This window comes from Achroia grisella, unplaced genomic scaffold (genome assembly GCF_030625045.1).
Source record: "Achroia grisella isolate CSIRO2021 unplaced genomic scaffold, CSIRO_AGI_Agris_v1 utg902, whole genome shotgun sequence".
Taxonomy (NCBI): Eukaryota; Metazoa; Arthropoda; class Insecta; order Lepidoptera; family Pyralidae; genus Achroia; species Achroia grisella.
In genome coordinates this window covers 1195822-1214510 of record NW_026713060.1, presented here as the reverse complement: position 1 = coordinate 1214510, position 18689 = coordinate 1195822, and the positions used below count along the sequence as shown (strand labels likewise).

The window sequence follows — 18689 nt, the reverse complement described above, 5'->3', positions numbered from 1 at the left end:
ACAATTACAATCTAATTTATTTAAGTATTTTCTGATTTGTTAAGTAAAGCATAATTTACGACATTTCCTGATTACAAAAGTTTATTTATAATCAAAAGAAAATTAAATATTTTATGTAATCTTATTATTGTTTATATTTTTGGCAGCCCTTAATTAAAATTTCAATTCTTCCCAGAATATTTATTTTAGATAAACGGTTGCCACTGATTCCCTACCAGTTGTCTTCGTGATAATCACTGTTCATGTCAAATTTCATTAAGAATCTATCAGCCGTTTACACATCAAATGACAACATACTGACAGAGAGGCAAAGATATTTTTGCATTTATTGTATTGGTATGATAAGTAATTGCGGACTTTTGATTTAAAATAATCTCTGTAATCTATATCTCATTTTATAGTTAATATATTATTATCTATTTAATCTATATATCGTATTACAGATATTATGCTAATTAATCCTTGAAATTAATTTCGACTTCATATCGATATTCATAAAAAACCCAACATTCACATTAGGAATTTCCCAATAAAATCTGAGTAAAATATTAGTTCCTATTGTTATTATTGTCGGCCTCAGTTGTCTATCATTTTGCGGGTTCGATTCCTCGCACAATACAAACGTTTTTGTATGTAATATGAATGATCAAAAAGGAGTAGGATAAGAATAAGGACCGAGGAAGGCCGAAATAGAGAGAGATGGACTGTGTGACAGATGATATGGCATGAAAGGGATTATAAAACGAGATAATTGCGAACAGGGTTGAATGGGAGAGAAATAATTATATTACACCGACCACAAATGGTTGGGATGAGGAAGAAGCAGATGATGATGGGAATGACCAACAAGATGACGATTCATCGGTAAGCGGTAACCGACACCTCTAAACATGAACCATATCATGATCAACCAGAGGACTAAAATGTGTTACCTTGTAATTGCACTGTCTTATCCCATCCTATCGAAACTTATTTCATAAAGCAAGTTTCTAAACAGAACCTGCACTGCGACTACGGTATACATCTATTTTGCTTGCCATAATTTAATCATCAGGGACAAGAATTGAAAAATATTCTTAGGGGCGATGGTTTTGGGCTCCTCAGGATAGAGTGTGTACTTTCCAAAGGAGATATTTCGTTTATGTATATGATGATCAGCATCAGTTGATCAGAATTTTCATTGCCTTTTTATTCAGAATACTTTTCTGTTTGGTACCCTTGACTACAAATATTATAAAATTTAATTTAAACCTATCTGATATTCTTTTCTGAGGATAGTATACATTATATATAATAAATAACTAAACCGTAGACTGAGGTAGACTTTTAAAAAGTTGTTTCGTTCTCGCTTTTTACCTATGCTGTTTTTATTGAAGGGTGACAAAAAATAGTTATATTACAATCCGTCAGTCATTCTACTATTACCGTTTTAATAGACATTAGATTCGTTATATCTTATTAATTATTAATATTATAAACGCGAAAGTCTGTGAGTATAGAAGAATGTTTTTTACTCTTTCACGCAAAAACTACTGAACGAATTTTGATGAAATTTTACAGTGACATAGTTTATACATCAGAATAACATATAGACTATAAATTTCATGTAGGTGAACCGCGGGCACAACTAGTTTTGTGCAAATTAGTCACCGCTATTTTTTTAATATGTTTGAAACAGACATAGGTATAAACATGCAACATCTATATCTAGCTATATCACAATCGCAGGTTTTTTTAAGCTGATAAAGTAATTAACCCACTCGTAAATACTTAATTACAGTGTATCAAAGTACCAAATTTACAACCTTAGTGGTGCAGTGGTTACAGTGCCTTAAACTCCGACGGTCGTGGGTTTGATTTTCATTCAAACTTAGGTAAAAATCTATTCACAGATAAGTTAATATTTTATTTTTACAAATGATTGATTACTCAAGTATGTCTTTATATATGTGCTTAATGTATGCTTATTTTTTGATGTGACTATAATACAAACTTAGCAGTTAATTGAAGTTTGGTTAGTTATGTATCCATGAATATTTATTTATTACTTATATAAAATTTTTTTTTGACTTACTGAACTAGGTGTTAACTAGTATAGGTGGATAGCTAATTAACTTAAAACTTAACTTTTTTCTGTCGGTGTCACTTGATTCAGCCTACAAACAACTGGCTTGGTATAAAGGTTGAAATATAGTACCTACCTTCACAAAATAATAGGTATTAATGACCCATCTGTTGTCTGGTCTTTTCATACCGATAAGGTACATTGTTTTTCGTTATTTATCTATTATATATATATACATATAAATAAAATTTAAGTATCTGTTTATAATTTCGCATTAACAGCTTTTCAATAAATGCATTCACTGAAAAGTTGTTAATGCGAAATAATACTTTCATAAGTATTATAGGATACTTACAGGAAAAAAAAATCAGTCTGTTTGTTCTCACATCTGCGAGTTATCTAATAAAATAGTTAACTAATATTATCAGGAGTAGCTTAGGCTACTTTAGACTTTTACTGTTAACTGTTACTATAACGGGCGCGGACGAAGTCACTGGTACTAGGTAGTCTATTAATATACATTTAAAAAATTCAAGTGATGGCCTTGAGTCGCGGTTTTATCTAAACTAGTTATACCCGCGACGTCGTCCATGTAATAATCGAAATTAACTAACATATAACAAACAATAAGAAAGAGTATTCGAATTAGATTATAGTGCCTATACCATGCCACATGGCTACCTTAGTAACAATAGACCGAAATCCTCTTAAGATCATAAAATGCGGCCTCGGTAGTCTAGCGGTTTAGTGTCTCATTTCCGATGGTAGCGGGTTCGATTCCTCAAACATTTGTATTCAAAACTACGCCCTTTTCTGAGTGTTTTACCTATTTCTATGTTAATATAATAATAACATGTCAGGACAATTTACACAACGCCATCTGGTCCCGAACTAAGCATAGCGTATGTTATGGGTACTAGACTACTGAGATAAATACATGAATATTTTTTAGCTAATACCGTAATGTTTATTATCCAGCTAATAACCATAACGTGATTATATTCTGAAGCAACAAAATTAGTGTTAACTGCCTGCTGATGGTATGTAAAATATATATATGTACATACATACATAATATATTGATCTATATTATGTGTTTATATATATAATTATAGTATTTAAGTACGTATATATGTATTTTTTTTATTCATATTAGTACCTGTTGATACATTTACCTAAGTTAGGTAAATACTAAAATCAGCCCTATTTTAAATAGTACAATAAAGAGTATGTAATAAAAAAATAACACGAAATCTGCTTAGCTTGGGACAAAATGCCGTAGCGAGAATTGTCTAGGGTTATTATCATTAAATATGAAAATAAAATCCTTAAGAGACGGGAATAGACTATTACCAATAAGGATTGTTGATCCCACTTGCAGTAAACATGTCAAGTTACCTAATTGCTAGTTAATTCACCACAATGGGTTGTAGCTAACTACAACTGAGTAGGACTTTCTATTCATCATCATTGCCTTGCCTTTATCCCATTATTTAGTAAAAAGGTACAAAGGTATAAACTTTTTGATTCACATATAAATATTATATAAATCGCAGATGTATATAATAAAAAAACTATGTATATAATAAAAATGCCATGATTGAATTTTCACATCTCTGTAATATTATTTTTATTCATAAGACAAATGAATGCTACGCGTTCGAATTTCAAAAATACAAAGGAGTCTTTATGTCCTGTACTAATACAATAATATAAATATTTCAAATTTAAATTTTTATTAAAAAGTCCACCATAAGGATCTGTTCCACATGCATATGAATAAAAAAATCAGAAATATCGATTAAATCGTCATAATAATATGGAGATTAGAAAATTTAATCGATAACAATTATCTTAAAGATATGATAAACGCTTGATATAAATGCGATGCCGCGTCTCACGTATTTTGATGATATTAGTGTCAGCTGTGTCAGGATGTTGAAGTTTGCCATTCTTGTCTGTTTATTAGGGTTGGCGGCAGCCACACCGTCTGTGGTGAGGACCCGGGAAGAGATAGAGTCATTTAGATCCTTCTTGGAGAACACCAAAATTAGTAAGTCGATTATAGTTATTATTAAAAATTTTAGGACAAGTTCATATACATTGTAATTATTGTCTATGACTTAGAATGGCGAAAATACTGACTCCTTATCTGTTGTGAAGTTAACAAATTTATATAAAGAGCACTATGGATTTCACTACATAATTGTAATTTGATGGTATCCTTTATTCGTTATCATTACTGAATACTAAGTCATTATGTCTAATAATTAATATGACATTTCTGCATGGCAGTCGCTTTTATTTACGTCAAAATATATTATATTGTAAACTGATTGACAATAGAGAGCGGTCGAATATAACGGAAATAGGATAAAAATATTATCCATATCGAAAATTTTGTGTCTCTACAAATATGTTATTTAACTTATGAAATTTGCATCTGCCTGAAATAAAATATAAAGTATTAATATTTTAATAAAGAGTCGGCTTATAATAAAATATTTTTTAATGTTGCGATAATAATATTATTATATATTGTTATCACATAAATGTCCAGATAATGGTACAGATTTTCGTTTGAAAATGCCGGGAAAAAATATATGACAATTTACTGTTAGAAATATTTTCGTGTCGTATTTAGCTCCACCACTAATTTTACTAATTACCCTCTACCAGTTTAACTCTTGTGCTTTGTGCATTACCAAACATTTACAACTTAGTTAACGTTTTAGGACAACCTGCTAATGCTTGTTATGACTGTATGTAATACAAAGAAAGAACTATAAATTTAAATACTATTTTAAAGTACAAATACATTTCTGATAAGCCAGTACAGTGTACAAGATTTAATATTCTGTGTATTTATATTTTAATAATTTATATTCAGTATTTTATACGTAGGTGGTTTAGATATGATTAATCATCAAAACTCTATTCCATTGTTTAGACACTATATATCCACAAAACGACGTTAATTGCGAGATATATTTTGGGGAAAACAGATATAAAAATTTTGTTTGTAATAGCGATGTTTTTGTCACATAATATGTATATCATGCAGATAACATTGAAATCGTTGTTTATGGACAAACGATTTCAGTACACTTCAAAGAAAGTATTACCTATGAATGTGAATGGTTATACGGGTAGAGAAACGCCGAAAGGGGGATGGATAGACTATGTGAAAGATGATATGGGAATATATAATGATATGACTGCGAAAAGGGATGAATGAAAGAGAAAACATATTACCCCGGCCCCAAATGAATAGGAAAAGGAAGAAGCAGATGATAAAGCGATGTCATTATATCCTACTATACTACTTGTTTTTCCAAAATAACCACGGCTAATTTTTACCCGTGGGTATTTTGGGTTGGGTTTGTGGGTACTAATCTAATTAATTAAGATAACTAGTCTTATCTTAATTAATTACAACGATTAGTATGCTTTTATCAAACTTATACAGAGCTATCTACATGTGTTCAAGTAGAACACGATGAAACAATATTATTAATGTTTACCATAATATGTAGAATAATATTTTCTATCCACAAAAAATGTTTTACTAGCAAATAAATATACATTACTTATATTGTATATAATGCTAATTTGGCTATAACATTTCGCTTTAATAAAACAGTTTCTTGTGGTATAACGTTCATTGTAGATAGATAGGTTTCATCTACATCTGCCGCTAAACAGCTTGCTTTACTAATCTGTTTCAGTTTGAAGGTAATGAAGTAATGAGTTGGGCTACATTGTAATTATAGTCCCATAACCGTATTATATTTTATCAATAAGAAAGCAGTGCCATTCTTGCCTACTAGAATAATGTAATTTTTTAATGTAACTGTAATGGTACATAAGTAGACGACCCTCTTGATGGTAAGTGGTAACTAAGGCATTAAATTATCCCGTGATTCCCTTAGTATCAGTCATGCTTTGCTAGATTTCAGTATCATCTGAGCTGGCTCAGATGCCAGCCTATGTGCCGTATTTACTGCCTTATCTGGAACAATGGTACTATCCTTATCTGGTTCAACTGGAATAATGGTATTACAAAGAATGTTTTAATAGAAGAGATGTACACACACAGACGTAAAATATTGTTGATACTAATAGATTTTTAAATGTCTTTTACAGACACAGATGACGGTGAAGCGTTCCTCGCTCGCTCGAAGGCTTTCCCCCTCGCGAACCCCGAGGAAATCAGTGGCAAATACGAGGGAGACATCATTGTTGATGACTTCATCATCGCAAACATGATCCAGGAGTATGCTATGGGCCGTAATGCATACACTTGGCCCAATACTAAGTGGCCTGGAAATGTTGTCGTTTGGGAATTCGGAGAAGGCGAGTTCGGTGAGTATTTTTTATTATCATTGATGATAATGGAATGGTGTACCCGCTTAAGCTAATGGTAACCTGGTGGGGCACTAGTGGAGGATGATAGGATAAGCATGAAGTCAGTAACTTGTCATGATAATCCTTTCATCCTTACTTAGCCCATCGTGGCGAATTTACTGGAAATTGACCACGATGGCATCCCTACTAGCAATGGAGTCATCATATAATTATTATAGACAATAATACGTATACTCGTAGATAGATGAATGTAAAAGTGTCCAAATGTATTAATAAATATTTCATAATTGAAATTATATTCACGCTTTGTAATCACATGTAGGTACTAAATGACAATAAAAACCTTGATTTAAAACATACCATGATAAATTTGATAAAGTCATTAATGATTTATCAAAATATCTCATGTCGAATCATGCCCATAATCATAATTATCTCTTTAATCAGCTTTGATGGCTGAATTTGAATTAATTCATGGTGTCATATTATCAATGATGTATCTATATATAAGTGATTTTTAATAACCTTTGATGGATAATGTTTGTATATGATTAAAAAATAAAAATAAATGAACCATGAAATTGAATCACGAAGAAAATTCTTTGATGTTCACTGAAAATAAAATGCAAATCATGTCTCAATGTTAGTAATGTAAATATATATTTTTATTGAATAAATAGTAACTCCATGAGAAATATTAATTAATTTTCTATATTCCAAGGAATGTTTGTGATAAAAGAAAACAAATCTTGCTGTTACTCAATATAACAACGAAAATAAAAAATGAAAAAATGTTTATTTCTTTAAAAACAATTCAGTTACAATAACATAGTGTTGGGATGACCTAGTAAGCATAGACATGCCTGTGTCAGGTACATCCCGCTCTTCCATATATATTGTCATATGTGTTTTTTTTAATTTAGATTATTTAAGACATTAGACAACAAATAACGAACAAAGACAAAAACACATTTACCCGTATTGGACAAACAATTGTTATGTTAACTTAGATATACCTGCATATATTACAATTTGTAGGACCCCTGCAGCAAGCCGCCATCGAAGAGGGCATCAGGGATATCGAGGAGCATACCTGCATCAGATTCCGTTACAGGCAGCCTGGAGATCAAGCGTTTGTGAGAGTTACTGTAAGTGTTTGACGAATGATTATTTAATTTTTAGAACTTTCTAGTACTAGCTATCTCTTCTATTTCTGGTGCTTTGTAAGATTGAAGGGCAGTTTGAAATGTACCAGTGAAATATTTGGGTTGCCAACCTTAAGATATTTAAAATGGTATAAAATTACAAAAATCGATAATAGATAATAGGTGAGTGCTATCACGGGTCTCGATGTAGGACGAGGATATTCATATATCGATATATGTCGACACATGTATATTACGGATCTTATCCGTGATGTTCATGTAAGTTGGCGACAGTTGCCATTGCATTCGTAAGTTGACTTGCATTTCTAAATCGATTAATTCGTTCTGTATTGTTATTATTCTAGTAAATATGTAGTTACAATTAAACATAAAATTAAAATGTTCTAGAAAATCATAATAAAAATAATAGCCTAAATGTACCCTAAAATATAGCTATGTTTTAGGTTTTGATTTATGCTATTATTATTACAATTTAGATATAATATTGCTCATTTAGGCCTATTCTCATAACCTATATATGTAACAGGGTGGATCTGGCGGTTGTTACGCTAATGTAGGATATTGGGAGACACGTGGCGTCCACACCTTGAACCTCGCCCGCAACACGCCAGGAATTGGCTGCTTCCGCCACGCCACCATTGTCCACGAGTGGATGCACATTCTTGGCTTCCTGCACATGCAGTCCACCTGGAACCGAGATGATTACGTTAGGATCGCTGAGGAGAATCTCACTCCTGGTAAGTTTTATTTGTCATTTATGTCGCTAATTGTCCTTACAAAACAAAATAATCAAAGTAACCTCTTTGTTGTGTATTATAAACTATATTGTTGTTTCTTAATTGACAAGAACCAATTATATTTAATTCATTATTATTGAATATACATAGAACACATCTTATAAATAGACATGGAGTAAGAGATGAGTGGAGAGTGAAGAGAGTTGGGCACAGAGTAACATTGATGATTATACACTGGCTCAGACTAGTTACGGAGAACCATAGATCTGTTGGGAATCTAAAGAAAGGATTTTGATTAATTCTAGTCCCAAGGGGATAAAATAGGGGATGAAAGTTTATATGAAACTTTGTCAATTTTAAACCGATCGGGCTGAGACTTTGCATGCATAAAGCTACTATGACGTAGGCATTCCCTAAGAAAGGATTTTGATAAACTCCACCCCTAAGGAGATAAAATAACGCAAGCGAAGCGCGGGCAACAGCTAGTCTATGATATAAAATAAACAAAGAATGAGACTATAAAACCTATTTCAGCCGCCAAGCAGCTTGCTTTGTAAGCTGTATTTCTGTTGCATGATCGGACAAGTCAGTGAAATTACAGTATATGCCGTAACTTCCTAGTCTTCTAGTGTTGATAAAGTATGTAGGGAATGGTTATCATTTATCTTGAGGTGGGCAGTGAACAAAATATACATAATCTATTAATGGATTCTCATCATCTACATATGATGACAATCCATTAATTTTAATTAATTCCTCCATTTATGGGCTCAATCTTCCAATATATATATCTATGTTAATCTAAATAACGTAGATGTAGAATTTATTCAGAGACATATTGTAATTATGAGATAAAATGTAATTTGGAAAATAATTACATAATTATTTAAGACTGTTTTCATTATAATATTTTTTTTTATTTAGTAACATAAAAATTACAAAGTTGTATGTTGTATTTAAATACATATGTTTAGTTTAGTCATTAATATTGCCTATCTTCTATAATTATATAATGCAAATAAAGCATATTTTATCTACTCTATCTAGCCTTCTAAAGACATTGAAAGTTAATACGGGAGACGTCCCTGTAGGATCGCCCCTGCAACTTTGGATTCAAATAAATATATAGAAACATGTTCATGTCAAGTGCGTTTGCGTTAATCAGAACATCTGTTAATAGATCTCTTACCCCATTTGGGATAAGAATTGTGAAGATAAATATATTTATTTATTTTAAATATGTACAGGCACTGAGCACAACTTCGCTATCTACACCGCGGATTTGGTTGACAACTTGGAGATCGAATACGACTACGTAAGCTGCCTCCACTACGGACCATTTGCCTTCAGTAGCAACGGCCAACCCACCATCGTCGCCCTCCAGGTAGACTACATTCATTTATTTATTTATTTACATTTTATTTACAGTGTAATGGGGATTAAGATAGAAAGAAAGAAAGAAAGAAAGAAAGAAAGAAAGAAAGAAAGAAAGAAAGAAAGAAAGAAAGAAAGAAAGAAAGAAAGAAAGAAAGAAAGAAAGAAAGAAAGAAAGAAAGAAAGAAAGAAAGAAAGAAAGAAAGAAAGAAAGAAAGAAAGAAAGAGAAAGAAAGAAAGAAAGAAAGAAAGAAAGAAAGAAAGAAAGAAAGAAAGAAAGAAAGAAAGAAAGAGAATGAAAGAAAGAAAGAGAAAGAAAGAAAGAAAGAAAAAAAGAAAGAAAGAAAGAAAGAAAGAAAGAAAGAAAGAAAGAAAGAAAGAAAGAAAGAAAGAAAGAAAGAAAGAAAGAAAGAAAGAAAGAAAGAAAGAAAGAAAGAAAGAAAGAAAGAAAGAAAGAAAGAAAGAAAGAAAGAAAGAAAGAAAGAAAGAAAGAAAGAAAGAAAGAAAGAAAGAAAGAAAGAAAGAAAGAAAGAAAGAAAGAAAGAAAGAAAGAAAGAAAGAAAGAAAGAAAGAAAGAAAGAAAGAAAGAAAGAAAGAAAGAAAGAAAGAAAGAAAGAAAGAAAGAAAGAAAGAAAAATATATTTATTTGGCGCATACAAAACAATCATACAACATTTTACAAAAATTATAACAAATTATTTTTAAAATACAGCTGCGACCAAATTGGTTTAGTCTTAGTTTAGTTAGCGAACCATATTCTAGTTGCATAATATGTGTGGTTTTTATTATGGATGATAATGAAATGGTGCACCCGTCTGCGTTAACGGTTTACGCTGGCGGGACACCAGTGAAGCATGATAAGATGACTATGAAGCCAGGTCAGTTAGCCCACGATGATGAATCCCCTTCCCTCAAATGGAAATATTTCCTTTAAGGATGAGTGCTTTGCTGCTTGGCAAAATGTGCATATTGATGTTAAACTAAGGCCTAATTTCGCGATGTGCTTATTCAGCTTGCAGTGTCCAGTAACCAGAACATACTGGGGCCCCCCGTATGTTCTGGTTGATGTAGTTTAGGCTTAGGATTACTTCCAAGTAGCACAAATATTAACATATGGTTATTAAATTTCAGGAGCATGAAGGAGAAATGGGTCAACGTATTTACATCACCGACAAGGATTGGTTAAGAATCAACAGGCACTACGAATGCCCAGGAGCATGGAATAAAAGCACGCAATAAACATAAATGTATATATACAAATATATAGAAGAAAAACATGACATTGTGAAAATTTACTATTTTTATAAGCCAAAAATAAATTGACTGAGTTGATTACTTTTTTGTAAGAATTTATTTTTTTTATTTATCTTCAAAGTCCCGAGAAGTATATACATATATAGTAGAACCATAAATGATGTTGCATGCTGAATTAATGCTTTTCGAAAGATTACTATCTATCTTCCAATAGTCATCCATTGTAAAGCAAATACTGTGTTACCTTTTTAAAATTGTATTTAATATAATTTGCATATTTACTTACTTTTTATATGGTTGTGTTGGAAAATCTCGTAGATCTAGCGGTTTAGCGTAGATCGTTATCGCCTTCCTTTTCGATAGTCGCGAGTTCGATTTCTCGCACAGGTCAAACACTTTTAACGGCCTTGGTGTTTACTAATTATAAAAGTATTTAAGTATATGTATCAGTTGTCTAACACAAGCTCTTCTAAGGTGGGCACTAGATGGTGTGTAAATGACGCTATGTGAATTGACTAGGATATTATTATTATTCCATATTTTCTCACAAAACTTCCTAAACCATATCAATTCAAAATTCATACTCACTACCACTACTTCAACCATAAATTCGTTTAGTGATCATTGATTGATAATTCACTAATACTATACTGCATGTATCGAATATAACAAAATAATTATAAATATCTTTGTTTCCATAACAACTCAATAAATATCTTTTAATACAATTTGTCAAAAGAACCGCCGTTTAACATTCAGCCACAGACCGACTGAAGGCGCCGCAATAAAATATTATTTACAAAATACACAAGCTGTTTTTTTAAGTACTCCCCAAGGAGCGAATGCTCGACCTCCTTGTCGAACACATGACGCTGCGCTTGCGCATCCCAGCTTTGATCTCGGCGAATCATGCGCGTTCTCAGCTGTCACCGTAAATATTGTCAGGACAAATTTCGACTCTTTGAAATTACTCGACTTAAACGTTGAATTGATCAGATTTATTATGTTTAATGCGTTGGGAATGAAAGAAGGCTTGTGTCGACAATAAAGTAGCTGTTTTGATAGGTTAGGGATTCTGGGATCGGGTTGTACTTATTTATGAAAAGACGGCAATTAATTTGTGACCATGATACTTAAGTACAACTTAAAATTAGAATTTACAACTTATTGTTGCTAATAAATTAATTATATCTTAAATTGTACCGATTATTTTACAGAATTGTAGTTGGTGTAGTTACCAAGACTCATTTGGTTCTAAATTATTGTACCACGATTTTAATTTGTCTATTAGTATTATTTTAAGTTATACAATGTCGACAGAGATATAAATAAAAGTATCACAGTAGTATAACAATATTGTAATATTACTAGCTCAACTTTGAAAGGCACGAGATTCGGCCTGTTTTTAAAAAGCAATAGTATTTTATCGTTTGATAAAATAGTGTGTATACAAGTAAATAATAATATTTTATATTATCGTACATAAATCCGTAATTTTCCATTTTATACTTACTTATTTGTTATCGATGCCAATATTTGAACCGTTTTACCACCATTTTGTATGTTTTACAGATGGTGTTTTTTATAAATACAGATTGGATATAGATTTCAATCATATACATAATCCTACATACACACTTATACACAGTTGCTAAGAAACATTACTAATTTTAAAACCCATAGATTATACTTTTCATTTACACCAATGTACATACCTAATTACATAGATGTCGTTTTAAATTCTTTAATACTATTCAATAGAACAATGAATTTCTTTCATTTCAAATCGAAAAGACTGTGTAGGGAAGTCACGTAATTCAATATTGTAAGTTAGGCATATTTCCGCGAAATTTCTTAAATAGCCGACCACCCTGCGCATACGATGCCGCCGGGTATCGGTTACATGAGCAGCGATGCGCCCGCGCAGACTCCGCTGTCAACATGTAAGTCAGTAGACCATGACATGTCATCTCAACTGATACAGCTACTGTCGCCTCGTACAAATGGGGCAGAGGATGAAGCTACAATAGACACTGTCTGTAGTTGTACCTTTTATGTAACGTATACTAAATTATGCTCAATAGTTTCCGTTGCAATGACAATTTTAACTTCTTAATTCTTTGGACTTAATTAAGAAATAATACAGATGACTATATTAATCTTTATAACTTAAAATGAATTCCATATTTATCTTGGTTATGGCATCACCCGTGAACGCCTCGACCGATTTTGAATTATTTTTTTGTTGTGTTTGTTATAGTCACGAAAAGTTTCTCATGAAAAAAATTTTGTTAATATTGCGGGGAATAGGAATAGGACAACGTCTGTCGGGTTGGTTGTTACCTGCTAATTGTAGTGATTAATACGTAGTTTTAACCTTTATGATTTCATTTATTTTATTCTATTTCACACGTAAAACTAGTAATAGTAGTTTACGAGTTTCTATGTCTACGTAACAGAAATAATTTGGTTGTCAAGAATAGAAGGTAGTCTATGTCCTTTTTATCCCACATACTATACCTACTGAAAGTTATTATTAGATTGGGCATTATATTTCAGATGTGTAACATAAATACACAAACTCACTTTAGAATTAATAATATTACTATGCATGTAAGCATTAATTGCATAGATTGCATAGAACAGTGTGCAACGCAAGGAAAGTTTGGTATTTTGGTTTTGGATACACAAAAACGAACTTGAAATATTTTTTTCACTAAGTAAAAGTGCACACGACAGCAGTTCATTAACGATATGACACGGGCTTCTAAAACCGTTAAGTGTCTACTTATGATTGTAAAAAAATAAATAAAAAATCTCAATGGTAGTAAGGGCACGTCAGTATTTGAATGCACTTCGATTCCCAGGAGATAGTAAAATTGTGAAAACCAAAACACTTAACGTGACGGTACAAAGATAAGATGGCTCTGTAAAAAAGTGTCAAAGTTTATTATAGACTGTTGAAATAAAAAAAGTTAAAAAGAGCGAGGAGCACTTAACACGCGGTGTGTTTTTGATTAGAATGATAGTTAAACATGCACAAATTTCTAATATCCTGAGGAAATTGCTGATTATCTTGTATTTTTATCTGGCAGCTTATTTGTAAGTCATCCTGTTATATTTTCAAGATAACAGCCTCGTTCTGATTATGTTTTTTTGATCGGGCTACTTCAAAGTTCTTCTTCTCATTCGCTTCGTTCTTGTCAGAACGGTCGTGGTCATTGCGTAGTGGGATGTGACGCTGATGTCATCCGCCGCACGACAGCTCGCCATTTGTCTCTACTGTCTGCCATTCTGGTACACTCGTGGAGTGGACCGCCTATTGCTGCTTTGATTTGGTCGGTCCATCGCATGGGTGATCGTCCACGGGGACGGGATCGTACCATCAACTCTACCCTGTATGAGAAGTCGCTCTATGGATGCGTCGTTTTTTCGTGAAACGTGACCAAAGAAGGAAATAATGCGGGATTGTGTTGTTGCTGATAGACGCTGTGTAATGCCGAGTTCTTCGAGTATAGAAACGTTTGTTCTGAATTCGGTCCATGATACTCCCAGCACCACATTTCCAGAGCGTCTATCTTTTTCTTTTCTATATCCCGCAGGGTCCACGTCTCCGCACCGTAGAGAAATATGGGGAACACGAGTGTACGCACTAATCTCACTTTTGTATTCTTTGTTATTTTTCTTCAAAGTACAAAGTTATAAATACATAAAAATTTTCCACTTCTTTACATAGCATAAAATAGAAATCGCTTTCGCTATCTGTTCGCTTAGATTTTATAAACTACGCAAACGAATTTTAATACAGTTTTAAGAATAGATAAAGTGATTCGAGAGGAAAGTTTATATGTATAATACATGTACACCCACCCACGAAACCTGGGCGGGTAGCTGGTACTAAATCAAAATGATCGAGTTTTTATTGACTTGTCTTCAGAGAGTCGCGAGTTCGTACCGGCTATTTGTTTTCATAAGTGTGACTCAACTCTCCGTTTTTTAAAAATATATATCTTATACATAAAATTCTCGAGTCACAATGTTAGTTACCATTATGTAATCTTATGTTATTTGTGGTTACCATACTCCTCCGAAGCGACTTGATAGATTTTTATGAAATTTTACGTGCATATTCAGTAGGTCTAAGAATCGGCTACTATCTATTTTTCATACCCCTAAGTGATAAGGGTTGTCCACCCCTAACATTTTATTTTATATTTGAACATTTTTTTTTAATATAGCATTAAAAAACACATACAACCCTAAACTGTCACCCTTCTACCATCAACCCCTATTATTTAATAGCGATTTTAATTCATATGGCAAAACAATGTTTGCCGGGACAGTTAGTAATTATAAAAGATAATGTTTAAATTTAGTATTTCTGTCAGTAGCACTTAGTTCTTGTTATGCTTCTTAGGGTCGTAGCGTATGTTTGATATTCCACAACTGTTTTCAAAACAATTTTCTTATTCAGTTAGTTGGATTCGATCGTACAAAGTTACACTTATATTAAATAGTACACTTTATATACATAGTCCATCGTGTGTTTATTTAGTGGGTAAGAATACCACACGAGGGGGTCATCGTCACCCTACGGGGGAAACAGTCTTTTGAATATTTTGCTAAAAAATTCTTTACGACCCATTCTCAGGTCTACCAAAGATATACGAGAAATTTAGTAAATCGGTCAAGCGGTTTCAGAGATGACAAACACTGTGATACGAGTTTTTTATATATTACTTCTATAGAAATGACGATTGTCATTTTTTTCTGAACGGCGCCTGAACTCTCATTACCGGTTGTATATCCGGAAATGCACGCGTCGCGAATCGTACGACCCGTTTACGAGGAGGGCCATTAATTTGGAGGAAACGTCAACACTTGGAGTGGATGGCGATGATCCGGAACGGAATGATGATGGATACGTTTTGTTTAAATGAGTTTTTGTTAATTTGCACACTGGTAGGTAGACAACGTTAATAATATCTCACTAATATTATAAACACGAATGGTTGTGAGTATGGATGGATGATTGTTACTCTTTCACACAAAAACTACTTAATGGGTTTTTTTTTAATATAGCTTATACATCAGAATAACAGCTTATACAACAACTATAATTTAAAAATATATGTAAATTGGGGTAAATATAATGATAATAATATCAAGTAAATGTAATGCAGACGAAGTTGCGTGGGTCAGCTAGTATTTACATATAATAAAATCGTAAAACCTTGACGAGGCAAAAACTGTCAATGTGTGTGTACAGGTTCACTTAAGCCCGTGTTTAAGGAAGGAGAAATTGAAATGAAAAGATTATGGTACCCTCGGTGGTCTAGCGGTTAAGCACACCGCTTTACTTCCGATCGTCGCGAGTTCAATTTCTCGCACGGCGTGACGCAAATATTTATAGTCATGTGTATGATTGTTTAGGTCTGGGTGTTTTTTATGTATGTTATATATGTACAAATTTATGTTAATCTCTCTCAAGCCATAAATGATATAATCAAACAACAACTATAAATAAATCATTTATACAATATATATATAGGCCACTTACAATATACAAAAATGTGGTGGCCTATTAAAATTTATTTAATAATAAGTAAATAAATAACCCTGGACAATTACCAGCGCCATCTAGTCCCACGGTAAGCAGAGCATGTGTTATGGGTACTAGACAACTGATATAAATATTTAAATATTTTTTTTAAATAAATACATAATATAGGTATATAGATAACACACAGATGGATACAAACAATCATAATCATGAATACAAATGTTTGCACCGTGCGAGGAATCGAACCCGCGATTATGGGAAGTAAAGTGGTAGACCACCGAGGCCGTAATTTAGCATCCCCTCCAGAGGAACACATTAAATAATTAAAAATTTAGCTGTATTAAATCGCGGCTTAAGTATTTAATATCACCAAAAAAAAAAAAAGACAATAAACAGAATAGAGAAACAAATAGAATTAATGAAAAAAAAGACTACCGAGGACGAGTTTAAGAGAAACCAGTAAAAAGACCGGTAAAGAGACTGCAGCCTTCACTTTTACTAGTAGTACTTACTATCTACAAAAGAAAAAAAACAAAATTCGCAGAGCAAGTTAATATATCATCAATTATTCTATTTGGGGAACATGTAATTTGTAGATATAGTTTGAGTATTTTTCTGAAGAGCGCTAAAATTAAGCACTAATTAATCGTTGGGGCGAACCGTTCCGTGGAGGCGACGTGACTGATGGCTACACTGAGTTGAGGTAATTGTCATGCGCCTGCGCATATAGGTGTCCATGCTTTCGAAATAATTAGAGAGTCTTGCAGTTGATTACATTTTCAATTGACATAGATAATGTAATAACATTAAATAAACTTATTATAATTTTTGTAATGACATATTGTAAATTAAATAATGTAAATTTAATATTGTAATGGGTGAAAACTGTGATCGATACAGCCTATGCTGTAAATAATATAACTGACGTAGTGGAGTAACCTGAAACAGTCATGCTCGCTATAAAGTTCAAAATTGTGGCGGCGTAGTGGGTCGGGTCGATGTGCTCTCTCAAATATGGTTGAGTGCAATGATGGCTGGCTCATCCGTTATACTCGTGAACGGGTGCTGCTTGTGGGGACTGGTCTGTTCAGGTTGCGAACACTGATAAAATTTTTTGTTCTTTGCGATAGCATATGCAGGTGGTCACTCTATTCACCCAAATTTGAATTTTAATAACTGTATATTATTATAAACATGTTCCACTATTATATACGAGCTGAGTTTCTTGTCAGTTCTTCTCATCTCGATATCATTCCGAACTGACGGTAGATTTGACATATCATAAGAGTCTGTAATAGACCTACATGAATGAAGATATTTCGAATTTGAATTTGAATCCACTATTAAATTTTAGGGAAAGTATTGACATAACCCACAGGTTATGTTAAATGCTTCCCTAAAATTCAACTCATTACTACTAGTTTTGTTTGCATTGAGTAGAGTTACTTTATCTTAGTAACTAATATTATAAACGCGAAAGTTTATGCGTATGGATGGATAGATGAATATTTGTTATTCTTTCACACAAAAACTACTGAACGCATTTTGATGAAACTGTACAGTAAAATAGCTTATACATCAGAGTAACATAAAGGCTATAATTATGCAAGTATGATTAGACGAATTTGCAAAACTTTGGTTTTTACAAAGCTAAATATGCTCTTAGCGTTCATCCAAATTATTTAATCTATAGAAAATATGTTAGTCAGCTTGCCTAAGTTACTTACTAGTTTTCTGCAATTTTGACTTATTGCATTTTTACAAAATGTATCCGATTTTTTGTGTATTAATATTATACTCAGAATCATAATGATCTTTAAAAAGTAACAAAATAGAAAAGAATACCAATCAATTTTATTTAATTAAATTTACCTAATATAACAACTTTTAAACAGGATTTTCTATAACACATTTCTATAAGTGATTTTGAAGCTTAAGATTCAGCAAAAATAATGACCAAGAATTTTTGTTCTTTTAAACAAATGTACGATTATACTTTGTTAAGATTTTGTTAAGAATATAAATCACTAAATTATACGAATCGAATAAATGTTAAAAAAATACACTTTATATTAATAAGTTGCGTACGTCTCGTATTATAGACGAACAAACCGAAATATTGGGACAGAAATATTGTGAGAAATGTTGACAGCCTGTGAATC

The 18689-nt window shown here is 32.4% G+C and overlaps 1 protein-coding gene across 1 annotated transcript; it reads left to right on the top strand.

Annotated features, from left to right (window-relative positions):
- Positions 1-4000: 4000 nt before the first annotated feature.
- LOC131853468 (seminal metalloprotease 1-like) lies at positions 4001-10949 on the top strand. Its single transcript, XM_059204362.1, has 6 exons — positions 4001-4118; positions 6212-6430; positions 7472-7581; positions 8126-8336; positions 9584-9720; positions 10842-10949. The coding sequence occupies exons 1-6, from the start codon at positions 4001-4003 to the stop codon at positions 10947-10949; spliced, it is 903 nt and encodes a 300-aa protein (XP_059060345.1).
- Positions 10950-18689: the final 7740 nt, after the last annotated feature.